Source organism: Pteronotus mesoamericanus, unplaced genomic scaffold (assembly GCF_021234165.1).
Source record: "Pteronotus mesoamericanus isolate MK-2021 breed Mesoamerican mustached bat unplaced genomic scaffold, CSHL_Meso_final contig_116, whole genome shotgun sequence".
Taxonomy (NCBI): Eukaryota; Metazoa; Chordata; class Mammalia; order Chiroptera; family Mormoopidae; genus Pteronotus; species Pteronotus mesoamericanus.
Window position 1 is genome coordinate 24,634,857 of NW_026555027.1, and position 14,419 is coordinate 24,649,275.

Consider the following 14,419-nt stretch of genomic DNA (forward strand, 5'->3'; position numbering starts at 1 on the left):
AAGACTCTCCAGTACGTTACAAAACTTGGCCAGTGAGCAGGTGTTTGGATACCATCAAGCCCAAATGTTGACCCATCTCCACTTTCCTGAAAAGAGATTTGGGATTCCAAGCGGAGGGCGATTTGCCCAAGGTCACGTAGAGGGCGGTCTAACTTTTGCGTTCAAGCAGGCGGGAGAACCAGCTATCTCCTCCCCCCAGAAGGCTGAAAAAGGGTTACCCGGCTGGCGCAGAGCCCAAGTCCCACCTCCTTGTTGATCGCAGTTGTCATGGCAGCGGCTTATTGTCCCCGCCTCGTCTTTGTGACGCAATGAAACCAGCGTCCAGTGGGAAATCAGCTCTGCATCACGCACCGCCTTTCCTCACTGGCACCGCCCTCGTGGCTAAGAGAAGAGGGAGGACTGTGCGAGGTCGGCGGGTCTCCAGCAGCGGCTGCGGCGAGTTACACCGTTTTCCAATCTGTCCGCGTCCGCCGCCGCCTGAGACAGAGCCAGGATGTTCAGGATGCTGAACAACGGTTTTGAGGATGATCCATTCTTCTCGTGAGTGTCAAGAGCCAGTAGCCCGCGATGGCGCGGGAATTTAGGGATTTTTCGAGGGGAGCTACTTTAAGGGGAAAGAGCGAGTTTTAGAGGGCGAGAGCTTATTCAGGGGGTTCCAGGAGCCAGTGAGGAAGAAGAGGGCTTAGAGAGTGAGAAGAGAAGGAGAAGAGGACTTAGGAATGTGTGAGAGAGGGGAGAGGAGGATTTGGGGGCGTAGAGCGAAGCAGGAGGGTTTGGGACCGTGAGGTGAAGTGAGAACGACTTGGGGGCGTGGGATGGGGAAGGACTTGGCGACCTGGGAGAGTGGGAGAGAGGAATTGGGGGGACGTGAGGTGAGGATAGGTCGGTGCAGTCCTCCCCTGCCCTGCCCCCACCCGAGCGGCCCTTGTTGGCCCCACCCAAGCTGCTCTCAACTTGGCCAGATTTCGCGTGCCCCCCCTTTGCTTTCCGCCTTCGGAGTGACGCCTTCGCAGCTGTAGGGACTTTGCAGGTGATCGTAACTGCCACCTCAGTGGAACTTCTGGTGAGAATTTTGCATGCTCTCAGGACCCTTTCCACACCTGTTTTAGTTCCAAATGACGGGTGAGGAATGTCCTATAAGATGACAGTTCTTTGTAAAGGGAAAAGTTTTTAAAACGGAGTTTTTAATAATGTAAGTCTTTATGCGAGCACAGTCGAGTTGGAGAACTGTGCGGTCTCTCGCCTCCAAGCGCTTGGAAGTTGCCATGTGCAATGTTTGTTTTCCTTTCTTGCTTTGTTACAAAGCTAGCCTTGTTTGGGAAGGGACTCTGCTTTGTGTCCCAAGTACAAATAAGGGTAGTGAAGCAGGGAGAAGGTGCATTTAAGACCTCAGGTAGCAAGTGCCAACCATGTGAACGGTTCCAAGTGAAAGGAATAATGCGATGCCTTAGGAAGATGACACCCAAAAGTTAGTTGGTTGTTTCGTTATGATCTAGATTTCTGGGTGTTTTATTTTTTCAATTCTTCCTTTGGCGATTATATAAAAGTAATAATCTAGTTTCATCTCTAAGACAGGAAGAGACAGGGTTCTTTTGCCCACATGTTTTGCCAGTTTGAATTTTGACTTGGTGTCCTAATTTAATTTGATCGCTTGAATTGTCTCTCTAGGCAATTTAAGGATCCTTTTTCTTTTTTTTAAAGGTTAAAATGTTAACAGTTTACTGCAAAGAGTTTTTTAAAGGAAAATACTGACTTAAATATGCCAGTACTATTTGAAAACCAAATAACATCAAGGTAATAATTGAAAGAATAATTAACAGTAGAATAGATAAAATTGTTAATAAGGAAGTTATTAATATTTTATTCTAAAGGTTATTCATTATAATTAAGGCGTATATGAACTCAGACAAATTGATCATGCTGTTCTAGTTCACTTGCTTACAAGTTGTTGGGACATTTACAAGAGTGTGTCATTTTAACAAATTTCAAATTTTGTATTATTGCTCTTTAAAAAGCCTCTGAGAGTAAGGACTAAATATATCCACAGATTACTTGAGCCGTAGAGGTGGTTCTCATGCGACTGTGACATCAGTACAATGGGTTAAGAAGATTATGACAGACAGTTTTTCTGTCGTATTATGTCCTTGATTATACCAAAAAGAGCAATGGCCTTAGTACCTTCTTTCAAATGTCTAGCAAAAGTGTAATTTAAACTCTTGGATGACTCTTTTTGAGCAAAGGCAATGAACCCAAGAGTCAGGGTCAGAAATAGTAACAGGCCACAAATAGTAGTCGTGCATCAAAGAACACTCTTCCCCTGTGCTTCACATGGGCAGGACCGTCAGCTCCATTGCAGGTCTTGCAGTCATCACTCTCTGTAGCTTTCTTCAAGTGTAGGAAGTGTACCATAAAAATTTAGGTTAAAATATTGTAATTAACTTTATAAAACTAGTTCGTGCTTAGAATTTCCTAGCTCTAACTGTTTAGGGAGTAAACGGATTTTGGAGAGGTTGGAGAAAAAAAGTGTGAGTTTATAGTTATTTCAAGTGATGTCATTTGACCTACCCCTTGTACCCTAACCTCAAAGAAAATGATTTTACATTACTTAATATAAATTCAACATAAGGAATTCATTCCGTCTCATCTAAACAATATCCCGATTGCTAACATTGTGTTAGGTCATTGGTTTAATGTCTGACATGTAGATAGTATTCAATAAATATTGTGTAATGATAATCTGGTTTCTTTTACTTTCTGTCTTGTAGTTAATCTGGTATTTGTTGCTGAAAGTAATTATTTCCATTCAACAGATGCCATTGTTGATATTGGTACTTTCTAATTCGAACACAACAATTTTCTAAATAATCCGTCAGTTCAGAATCAAGGATATCAATATAAATAATTCTTGATTACTTTAGTAAGTGTTCAAAAGTGAGAAGATGAAAAATATATACTTCTTGGATATAACATTAGAATTATTAAATAATTTGAGACTGCTAAAATGCTGTCATCAAATTGTCAAATGCTTAAAATATCTGAGTTAAAAAAACCCAAAATCTGTGGTTTTGAATTCAAATATATCCATTTTAAATGCCTACCTTCACATATTAGCATATAGTAAATATTTCATCAGAAGATTAAAGGGAAACTTTAAAAGTGATATTTTAAAGTTTTTTTAAAAAATATATTTGGGGCTTTTTTATATTGGCATCTTCTTATGTTTTAGAGCTGAAGTTATTTCAGTGAAAATTGACTTATAACATACCTTCATGTATACTATGTAAATAAATAATACTTGTAATTTGGTTAAAAACACAAAGGCAAAAAAAAAACCAACAAAAAACTGGTACTTCCTGGCATGCAGTTTTCAATCAAGAATACTACTTTCCCTTCCTGTTAGAAGTAAAAATATGTGTGTATTGGCAGGAAAATTAATTTAAGATGAAAATGATCTAGGTATTCTATATCCTAAAAGAGTTGATTATTTACTATAAAAGTTTACATATATCTAGTACAATCTAGAAATTTCTGCTTTGTACAGAAACATAAATCTTCTGAGCTATAGAAATGGATTCTGATCAGGCAAGTCCACAAAGAATACCCATGTTACCACTTAGAAGCTCTTAGACATTAAAGACTCAGAAGCAGGGTGACATACCTATCAGCCTTATTTTTAAACACAAATTGTTAGCATTTCCTTAGGGCACCCAACTCTCCATATGGGCACCACATGTGTCTTTGGTCAAAGAACTGCATGTATTCACAAGATGTTGCTTTTTCCTTCTCCTTGGCTTCCACAGAAGCTAAAACTTGTTTCTATAATTTCTATTTAATTTTTTTTTAATTTTACTTATTTTGCACTTTGGAGGTAATTGGAGAACACTACTTTTGACATATTCACTGAGTGAGTTGAAAGTAAATGCATTCCATGTACAAGAAAGGTATTGACTGATATTTTCTTGGTTAAGAATATTGTCATAGCAGGAAATAAGACATAATTACTCTATTAGATAAGCTTTTGTGAACAATGTTTGAAGTTACTCACATATTTATTTTCAGACATAATAGTTTCAGGTAGGGTCTTCATCAAGATGATATAGTTTGGTGCTAATTAGTATTCTAATTATAATTGTTTAATAAAAATAGCTTGAAAGTACTCAGCTAAAATTTAAAGTTTTGATTTTCAGGATCCCATTTTAGGCCAAGACCCCTAACAGCTACTGTGAGTTTTAGCACTTAAAAACTCATTCTCAGAAATATTTTTATATAGATATTTCTTATAAATGAACTTTGCGTATTTTGGGATATCGTATTTGATAGAATGAAGCACTATAAACCTTGAACTGAAAGAATTTCTAAGGTAGATTTGATTTGGGGCATTTTTTGGTTCATTGGGTAGTTAAGGAGCACAACACATTTATGATATAGTTCCTGGGCTAAGGAATGCCATTTGGTAGCGTCTAATCATATCATAATGCTTAGTTCTATCAATAAACATTATACATATCCACATAAAGGTAGGGCATACTTGTAGGATGGGAGGGGGCATAGTCCTTCCTACAGCTCACTTAGTATCAAAGGTTTATGCCAGACCACCATTTTAAGCCACGCTTCTAATCACTGGGAAAACAGAATTGCCTATAGCAATTAATTCATTCTTCAAGTATTACTTAGGTTTCTACTGTATGTTCAGCCCCCCGGACTCTCACATATATTTGTAGAAGTGATGACCCGTGCTCTCAGGATTTTCTTAGGAATCTTATGTGTGTTATTTCTAGCTTCAAAACCTGGATCACCTGAGTCATTTTCCTTATGGACCCATACACCTCATTGAACCTAGCGAGCATTTCTTTAAGATCAAGAGAACCACAACAATCGGCTGGCTAAGCTTTTGCTACACTATATATAATGGAAGGAAGGAATTTTCCCGGATGAATAGGACTGCCAGGTCATTCTGAGACCCTTGTGTAATAAATGATGTAATGGGTTTTACTTAGAAGCATAAACATCTATATTCTTGAACAGGCCAAATAAAATTGTAAGCTGTGCCCCCAAATTTATATGTGCATGTGGATACATACATACATATATTTATATTTGAGTGTAAAAAGCAGGGCTTATTCTGAAGTGGAACTATACGACCCCTTAAATTAAAAAAAACAAAACAAAACAAAAAACAAAAACAAAAAAAAACCTTTTATGTTGAAATTCCTAAGAGACCCAGAATCAATTTAAGAGTTAAAATTTTTTGTAAGAGGAGGGGGCAACAATGAATTTTTCCTAGCTTGTGATAGGTTAATAATATGGAGTGGAAAACCTCTAGGTAGTACCAAATATCATTATGTTTGGCTGTGGTTTGTGTTTGTGGTCTTGAAAAAGGTATAAAAGGCCATCATAATGGTATAAGTAAACTTTTCCTGAAAGAACAAAACAATTTACAAAAGAGAACAATATGAGTAGACAGAAATACATAAAAGATTAACTTCTCACCTGATAAACTCTGTATGAGGTTAAATTAAAAACATATTAAAACAACTGTTTACTACCACAAGAGAGTTTTGGCTTTGATAAAAAAGAATCCAGGCTTGAACAAGAGAAATCTTAAAGACTTTCCTTGGAGCTGTTGCTGCTCTAGGTAGACATGAGTTGCACTTAAAGGTCCAGCCGATTTCTCCAAAATGGCTCAGACAGGTGCAAAAGCCAGGCTTTAAGCTCACTTTTATCTTAATGCTTTTTCCAGCAGGCAGCCTTTTGTTCATGTCACTCAAAAAATAAAGATTTTTTTAAGCATTTGCCCTACATATAAATATACCTACTGTTGTTTAAATACAGAGAAACCAGGGCAACATTTTAAATTAGCCACAATTAGTTGCTGAATTTCTAGCCCAATTGTAATGCAATTGGAAACATAAGTCTCACTAAATTTTATGTTTCTATAGGAAAATAATAGCTGCTCAGTACTCATTTACCCACAGTACAAAATAGCTGTTCAATACTCATTTATCCACAGTCTCTTTCTTCATTGCAGACAAAGCTCATCCACATATCTAAAGGGAAGGTTAACTGATTTTCTTGAGTAACTGCATATTAATAAGGATGAACATTTTACTATTTTAATCTCCATACTTGTATCCATATTCTAAGCTCTAAATACCCAGTGAATATAGAGCTCCAAGCAAAAGGACTTTCTTTTGAATCATTCATTTTAAACATCAGATGGGGACCTGGCCCAGTAGCTCAGTTGGTTAGAGTGTCATGCGCCAATACACCAAGGTTGCAGATTTGATGTCCAGTCAGGGCACATACAAGAAGCAACCAGTGAATGCATCAATAAACGGAAAAACAAATCTCTCTCTCTCTCTCCCCCCCCCCCCGCCATCTCTCTCATCTTCTCTTTCCTTCCCTTCTCTCTCGCTCTAAAATCAGTAAATAAAAAATTAAAATATCAGGTGGTTATGATTTCCTTTAACTCTACTTAATTCTACTTTTTATTCTTTAAAGATATTTTATTATGAAATTTTTAAAGATATACTACAAAAGTATAACAATATATCAATACTGTGTACCCAATACCCAGAATTTCAAAATGTACACCTGCTAATTCATCTCTATAACTGCTGCTACCTCCAAAGTGTATTAAAAGAAAATTCCAGACTTTTTGTCATCTCACCCCATGTCCCTATGTAATCTATCTGTGAAAAATATGGTTATCTTCGTACATAACCACAATGCAATATTCATATCAGACAAAATTAACAAGAATCCAGTTGATTGGTATCATCTGGCATTATCATTAAGATATGAAATACTTCGGAATAATCCAGTTTTAGAGGTAAGAACTAGAACCGTTCTTAGACAACTGACTTAAAGCCTTAGAACTACTTGAAATTTTTTGTTTTTTAATGTAAAAGGTAGAGAGATACACCAAATTCTGATTTCTTAATTTCAAAGTAAGTTTTGATCTTCAGACCTTGACTTAGGAAAATATAAAACAACTTCCTGTCTTCTAGAAGTACCATGAAATATAAGCTGCTGATTGTGTGCCATTGATCCATTTAATTTTTAAAGTGTTACAGTTTCTCCATAATGCAAGTTACCTGTGATTATGCTACAAGAGTGATTCTTAAATTTTTAAGAGGTAGGAAATCCAAGAATTGTAGTCTGTTAAATTTTCTGTGCTTGTCACTCCTATCAATAATACAAAAATCCAAAACTAAAAATCCCACAAGAAGTCATGGAAAATGACCTTATTTATATTTTTCTGCATGACATGTACAATATCTGTACTTTTTTGTTCCTTAATATGTTAGAATGTTTCTCATTAAAAAGGATATGAAATGTAATAACTAAATAAACCAAATGCTCTTGTGTCTTTATTTTATTTCCTAAGTGAATTTAATACAACTATGTTTCTCCAGTTAATACCCAACAATCACCTGAAGACTCCATTCTGAATCAGTTACTAATTCAGTTAGGAATAATTTAATTTCTGGACTCCTCTTGAAATTTTCCTATCTCTTGCACTAAGAGCATCCTTAATCTGCAGTCACTGGAGAACTCTTTCTTTTTACGACTCTGCATGAAATTTTTCAGTAAGCAGGAAGGAGGCTGGAAAGTAGTCAGAGCAGTGTCCCCAAGTGGATTGGTATAAAAAAAACGGCTTATGTCAGGAGAACAAATGGAGAAGAGCACTGACCGGTTAAAAGTTTTAAAAATATGGACTAGTCAACCACCAGCAGTGGTCCTAATGCAGAGGTGGTTGGGTGTTATCCTATCAAGTCAAGTATGCAGAGGACCTGCTATGTATTTCAACCTTTCATAACTATATTTCTTTCTACTTAACAGTTTCCTTAAAACACTTGATATTGCACAAGAATAAATAGGTCTGTAGAACAAAACAGTCTGGAGGCTCTCATGTACAGCCTCCTCATTAGATTTATTTAGAGAATATTCATCTTTTTATTTATTTGTTTTGTTTTAATACTTTGTAATACCTTCAAGTGTACCTAGGAAATGGCACTGCTTTCTGAGTAGAAGTCTGGATATGATTGCTGACCTATTAACACTGTGTTCTTTATTTTTAGTAAACTTCACTGCTGAGATATTATATTTCTGAGCTGCAAAGTAGTAATCTAATTTAGATGACCACAGTAGTTTCAGAAAAGTCTGTTAGATAACTTAAGACACTCACCTTTACATGACTTATGCTAAAATCAACTTTAATCATTTGAAGCATTCTGCATACCAAATGTCTCCATTCAATTTTCAGAAATTACGTTTAATTAAAGCAATAAGGCCTAAGAACTAGTGTTTTTGGAGTACAGTTTCTGCATTAGCATATTTTAAAACGAATGCCTAATTAATAACAGCTGAGAAATATGAAATTTATTAAAACTTGTGTTTGACAAGCTAACATACTGTACAGTTTTCACTGAGTGAGAAAAATAGGCATAATTTTTAATAGTATTTTGGTGGGAGTTGACACAAAATAATCTTTATTACTATTATAAAAGAAAAACACATTTATACAGGCTGGACTGAACATATGACCTTGATTTAGAATTGCAGAACTTTTTTCCATATTTACACATGCACTATTAAGACTTTAAAAAATGAGGTGCGAACTTCCAGCCAAGATGGAGGCATAGGTAGACACATTTGGTCCCTCACACAACCGTAGAAAGGTTCAGAACTAACCTCAAAACATAAAACAACGAGAACTACCAGAAAGTTGAACTGTATGGAAGTCTAACAACCAAGGATTTAAAGAAGAAATATCCATCCAGATGGATAGGAGGGGCAGAGACGGGGAGCTGGGGGTGGAGGGACATGGTCTGGTGGCTGCGAGGGAGTGGCGGCCAGTGGAACGGGCAGTCCTAAATCACATGTGGTGGGTAAAAACTAGAAGGGACACCAAGGGAGCGAGCAACCCCAGCCCCAGGCCAGACTGCACAGCCCAGGGTTCCAGCACCAGAAAAATAAAGCCTCATAACTCTTGCTGTAAAAATCCAGTGGGGGTTGGGTTTTCAGAAGAAACTGCTAGTCTCTCAGGAGAGTCCATTCAAAGGGCCCCACTGTCCTGGAACATAGGCAAACCCACCCACTTTGGGGACCACCACCAGGGCAATAGCTAGAGTGGCACCAGTTGCATATAGGAAGTGGGTGAAGTGACTGGAAACAGGATGAGAGCTGAGCAAGTGGCACTGTTCCCTCTCTGACCCCTCCGGCACATACAGTGCCACAAAGCGGCAAAGCAGGTAGCCACGCCCTAGCTAAACCCTAAAGCTCCACCCCTTGCAATGTAACAGGTGCTCTGAGACAAAGAAATACGGCCCAATTGAAAGAACAGATCAAAACTCCAGAAAAAGAACTAAGTAAAATGGAGATATCTAACCTATCAGATTCAGAGTTCAAAACTGGTGATGAGGAGGCTCAGAGAACTGAGTACAGCAAATGCGTAAGGATAGAAAAGGCTACAATACATGAAATAAAGAAAAATCCACAGGGAAGCAACAGTGAAGGGAAAGAAGCTGGGGTCCAAATCAACAATTTGAAGCATAAAAAAGAAAGAAACAATCAACCAGTACAGAAGGAAGAAACAAGGATTCAAAAATACGAGGAGAGAATAAGAAGACTCTGGGACATCTCCAAACATGCAAACATCCAAATCATAGGGATGCCAGAAAGAGAAGAGGAAGAGCAAGAAGTTGAGAAATTATTTGAAAAAATAATGAAAGAAAACTTCCCTAAGCTGGCAAAGGAAATAGACATACAAGTCCAGGAAACACACAGAGTCCCAAACAAGTTAGGCCCAAAGAGGACCGCACCAAGACACATCATAATGAAAATGCAAAAGGTGAAAAATAGTGAGAGAGTCTTAAACACAGCAAGAGAAAAGCAGAGTTTCCTACAAAGGAGTTCCCATAAGACTATCAGCTGACTTCTCAAAAGAAACATTGCAGGCAAGAAGGGACTAGCAAGAAGTATTCAAAGTGATGAAAAGCAAGGACCTACAACCAAGATTATTCTATCCAGCAAAGCTATCACTTAGAATTGAAGGGCAGATAAAGAGCTTCTCAGACAAGGAAAAGCTAAAAGAGTTCATCATTACCAAGCCCTTATTATATGAAATTATGAAGGGACTTGTTTAAGGAAAAGAAGATCAAAACTATGAACAGTAAAATGATAACACACTCAACTATCAACAACTGAATCTTTAAAAACAAGAACAAACTAAGCAAACAACTAGAACAGGAATAGAATCATAGGTACAGAGATCATCTGGAGGGTTAGCAGGGAGGGGAAAGGGGGAGAAGGGGAGAAAAGGCACAGGGATTCAAAAGCATAATGGGCAGGTACGAAATAGATGGGGAGGTTAAGAACAGTATAGGAAATGGAGAAGCCAAAGAGCTTACATACATGACCTGGGACGTGAACCTAAGGGGGAGGATTGCCGGGGAGAAGGGGGTATTAGGAGGAGGTGGGCAATGGGGGAAAAATGGGACACCTGTAATAGCATAATCAACAACATATACTTAAAAATGGAAAAAGCTGTTTAAAATTCAGTAACACTCAAAATCTGGCAATTAATACCTTATTTTATGAAGCAGCAAGGTGTTTTACATTTTCAAAAGCGTATTTTTGAAATGTATAATACATGCCTGTTGCAAAAACTCGAAAGGTACAGAAGACTACACAGTCCTTACAGTGATGGGAGTGTGTACTTAATACCCCTGACCCATACATTTAAAAATGTTTAAGGTGGGCGTGGGATGGGTGAGGTGGGGGAGAGGGGTGGGGGGAACATTGGGACAACTCTAGTTGAACAACAATTAAAAATTTCTTTTTAAATAGAAAATGTTCAAGATGAGGAAAAAGCTCATTGAGCTATACACATTATCTGTATACTCCCCTGTATGCGCTATGTTTCGGCAAAATGAGTTTAAAAAAAAAAGGCCTCCCACCTTTGGCCCTCAACCATCCAGTGGCTCTCCCAGAGCACAGCCACTGTGATCAGATTGCTGCATAGCCTCCTAGGGTTTTTTTCTGTACATTTATAGGCATATATACATGAATTTTTGTTCATTTGTTTGCAGTTGTATGTTACAAACCTTTTTTAAAATTTTATTTATTGAATTTATTAATAAAATTATGTAGGTTTCAGGTGTACAATTCTATAACACATCATTAGTGTATTGCATGTCTACCACCCCAAATCAAGTCTCCTTCCATCACCATTTACCCCCTGCTTTTACCTTCTTCCAACTCCCCTCCGCTCCCCTTTGCCTCTGGTAACTACCATACTGATGTCTGTCTGAGTTTTTTTTCCTTAATCCCTTCACCTTTTTCACCCAGTCCCCCAGTCCCCTTGCCCTCTGACAGCTGTCAGCTTGTACTCAGTATCTATGAGTCTGTTTCTATTAGTTTATTTTGTTCTAAATATGTAAATAATTGCAAACATTTGAGGAAAACTAATCATGAAAAACAGAAGCTACTCTAACATTGAAGGAATCAAAGCTAATGAAATGAAGAAGACTATAGAGAATGTAACTAGTATCTTAATGGAGTCTGATTTGTCATGTGGCCAAGAAAGTTCAGTTGTACCGGTCCTCCTGCAGATAACCCTGTATGCCTAGGATAAAATACAAAAACTGCTTTCTAGAGAAGATACTGTAATTGATAAAGACTGATCCCTAAGTGATCCAGATGTTGGAATTAACAGACAAGAATTTTGCTCAATGATATAAAGGAAAATATGCTTTCAGTGAATGGGAAGATAAGTATCAGTAGAGGATGACAAATTATAAAACAAACAAAAACAACCAAATAGAAGTTCTAAAACCAAAAATTACAATGTCAATAGTTTTAAGGAACAAATTTACTGGATGAGTTTAACAACAGAATGGAGATGGCAGAGGAAAGAGTAGATGAAGTTGAATATAGGTTAATAAAAATTAATCTGAAACAAAAAAAAGCTTAATCAGAGGAGAAAGAGAATGAGGCATAAAAAGTAGTTGAAATAATAAATGGAAATTACAAACTTTGGTGAAAGATAAAGCTTTAGAGAGTCAAGAACCTGTAAACAAACTCCTACGGATAAATATGAAGAAAACTGTGCCCAGATTCATCATAATCAAATGTCTGAAAGCCAAGGATAAAGAGAAAAATCTTGAAAACTGCTCGAGGAAAATGATGCATTGATTGAATACTGGATAATAATCTTTTTAATTATCTTGGGCTTCCCACCAGAAACAGCAGAGGCCAGTGAACAAACACCTTTAAAGTCCTGCAGAGCAAAAACTGTCGCCCTACATTTACTTTGTGAAAATATTCTTTTAGAGTAAAGGATGAAATAAAATACATTTAGATAAACAAAAACTAAGGATTTATTACAAGCATACCTGCAGAATGAGAAATGTTAATGTTCTTTAGTGAAGACAAATGCTATCATATGGCAACTTGGATTAAAGAAAGAAGAGTGTCTAAATGCTAGATAAGTAGATAAATGTGAAATAGCTTCAGAGAGTTCAGGGGATGGTGCATTCATTAAAAAACAAACGAACAAACAAAAAACAACTAACCAGAGATGCCAGATGCCAGGAATTAAATTTTTTATCTTAAAGAATAAAATTAAGACAAATGTTCACAATTGAAGGCTGAATTAGTAATCTGGGAAACTGAGCCAAGGAGTTTGTTCCAATATGCAGCAAAGATAGCAGTGGGTTAAAAGTTCTACAAAGAAGGAACAGATAAAAAGAATAGTAAATACTGAAAGAAATAAGAATAATTTCTAACAAAAGGCTGAAATCAATAGAACCCATATTGAGAAGGGAAATTTGAGGATTGACAGGGTAACTTCTTTTATTCTATGCTTGGACCCATGATAATATAATTTCAATACATTAAAAATAGATAAAGGAATTATAAAGCTTCCGGAGAGCATACATTTCTTAGAAAGAATGAAAACCAGGTTGTCATCAGACTTCTCTTAAAATGAAATAAGAAAGATAAGCCATTGTTTCATTTTGATGTGAAACATATTTATAGACACGTGACTACTCATTTTGCTGTGCTCTAATTACAAGATGTTGGAATCCAAGAAGGAAATAGTAAGATATAGGAAGCAATGGTAATTCAGAAGTAAACCATCTGTAACTTCTTGATGGGGGGAGGCAGGAGAGCATTTGCTGTCTCCTTTATTCTTCCCCTGGAGCCAGAGGTCACCCTCCTCCTCTCTTGGAGCTAGAGCAGGAGAGGGAAAAACCCAGCTGAGGTTCAGCCCATTCCTGAAACTTTGAACTTGGATGACTTTGAGAAATAATTACTGGCTTGAAACACCAGTAATGTATCTGTGAACCCAGGAAGCTCTGTCAAGGACAAGGAAAAGGAACTATCAAAGGAGAATTTAGAGGAGAAATTTAGAAAACAAGGTTCAGCACAGTGTATTGTCCCTCAAATTAAAAATGCTGCTAAGAATTCAGGGATTAGGAATGAAACTTTGGGTTCCAATAATTGGAAGGTTAGGGTAATTTTTAGAGTTTTAATTCAGAGGCAAAAGGAAGGAAAAGGATTTGTAAAGAAATAATGTGAGCTAGAAGAAAGTAAAGGACAAGTATAAATGACTGCAACTATTTTAAGTGATGAAGGAGACAATAGCTCAGAGTATCAGGAATGGGTTTTGGAGGAGGGGCCAGGGGAGTATAGTAGAAGCTACTTTGCTACAGTAGGAACAGAAAGTTTTTATTGTCATGGAGTTCATAAGTTCTTTTTTTTTTAACTTTGCAATCATTTAGTAGTTTCATAAATACCTCAAAAGTCCCCCTGAATTACCACACGAAGTAACAGTTACAAATCAGGCCATTAGTGCAGAGAGTGTGCTGCCATTAGGGTGGGTGCCTCTTCAGGAGCTGACACTGAAAATCTCTGTTGACTTATCCTAATTCAGGTTTATATTCTTTATTACTGTCTTAATCATCAGTCAGAAACCTCATTCACATACAAGCGCCAGGTTAATCACAGGCTATATTTTGTAGCATTTCAGTCTTCTAAGGCTATTTTATGTAGACTGGCAAGAACAGTTGGAAATTGTTTTACACGATGCGATTTTAGGAACACATCTGTAAGAGGCAGAATAATGGACCCTGTAAAGATGTCCATGTCCTACTCCGTAGAACCATTTAATATATTGTTTTACGTGGCAAGGGGGAATTAAGATTACAGATGAAATTCAGGTGAGCTCCATTTAAATATGAAAGAGTCAGACATTTGAAGATGCTCTGCTGCTGGCTTTGGAAATGGAGAAAGGGACTGCAAGCCAAGGAACACAGGCATTTTCTAGGAGCAGTAAAAGACAAGGAAACAGGTTCTCCTCTGCAGCTTCCAGAAGAAACACAGCCCTGCCAACACCTTGAGTCTAGCG

General features: G+C 37.3%; 1 protein-coding gene across 3 annotated transcripts in view; it reads left to right on the forward strand.

Annotated features, from left to right (window-relative positions):
- Nucleotides 1–383: 383 nt before the first annotated feature.
- The window catches only part of MLF1 (myeloid leukemia factor 1), a 32,403-nt gene continuing 18,367 nt past the window's right edge, over nucleotides 384–14,419 (forward strand). For all 3 annotated transcript variants that reach the window (XM_054580031.1, XM_054580039.1, XM_054580048.1), the window contains exon 1: nucleotides 384–540. In XM_054580031.1, coding sequence (XP_054436006.1) covers nucleotides 494–540 — 47 coding nt within the window. In that variant the 5' untranslated portion in view covers nucleotides 384–493. The remainder of the gene's footprint in view (nucleotides 541–14,419) is intronic.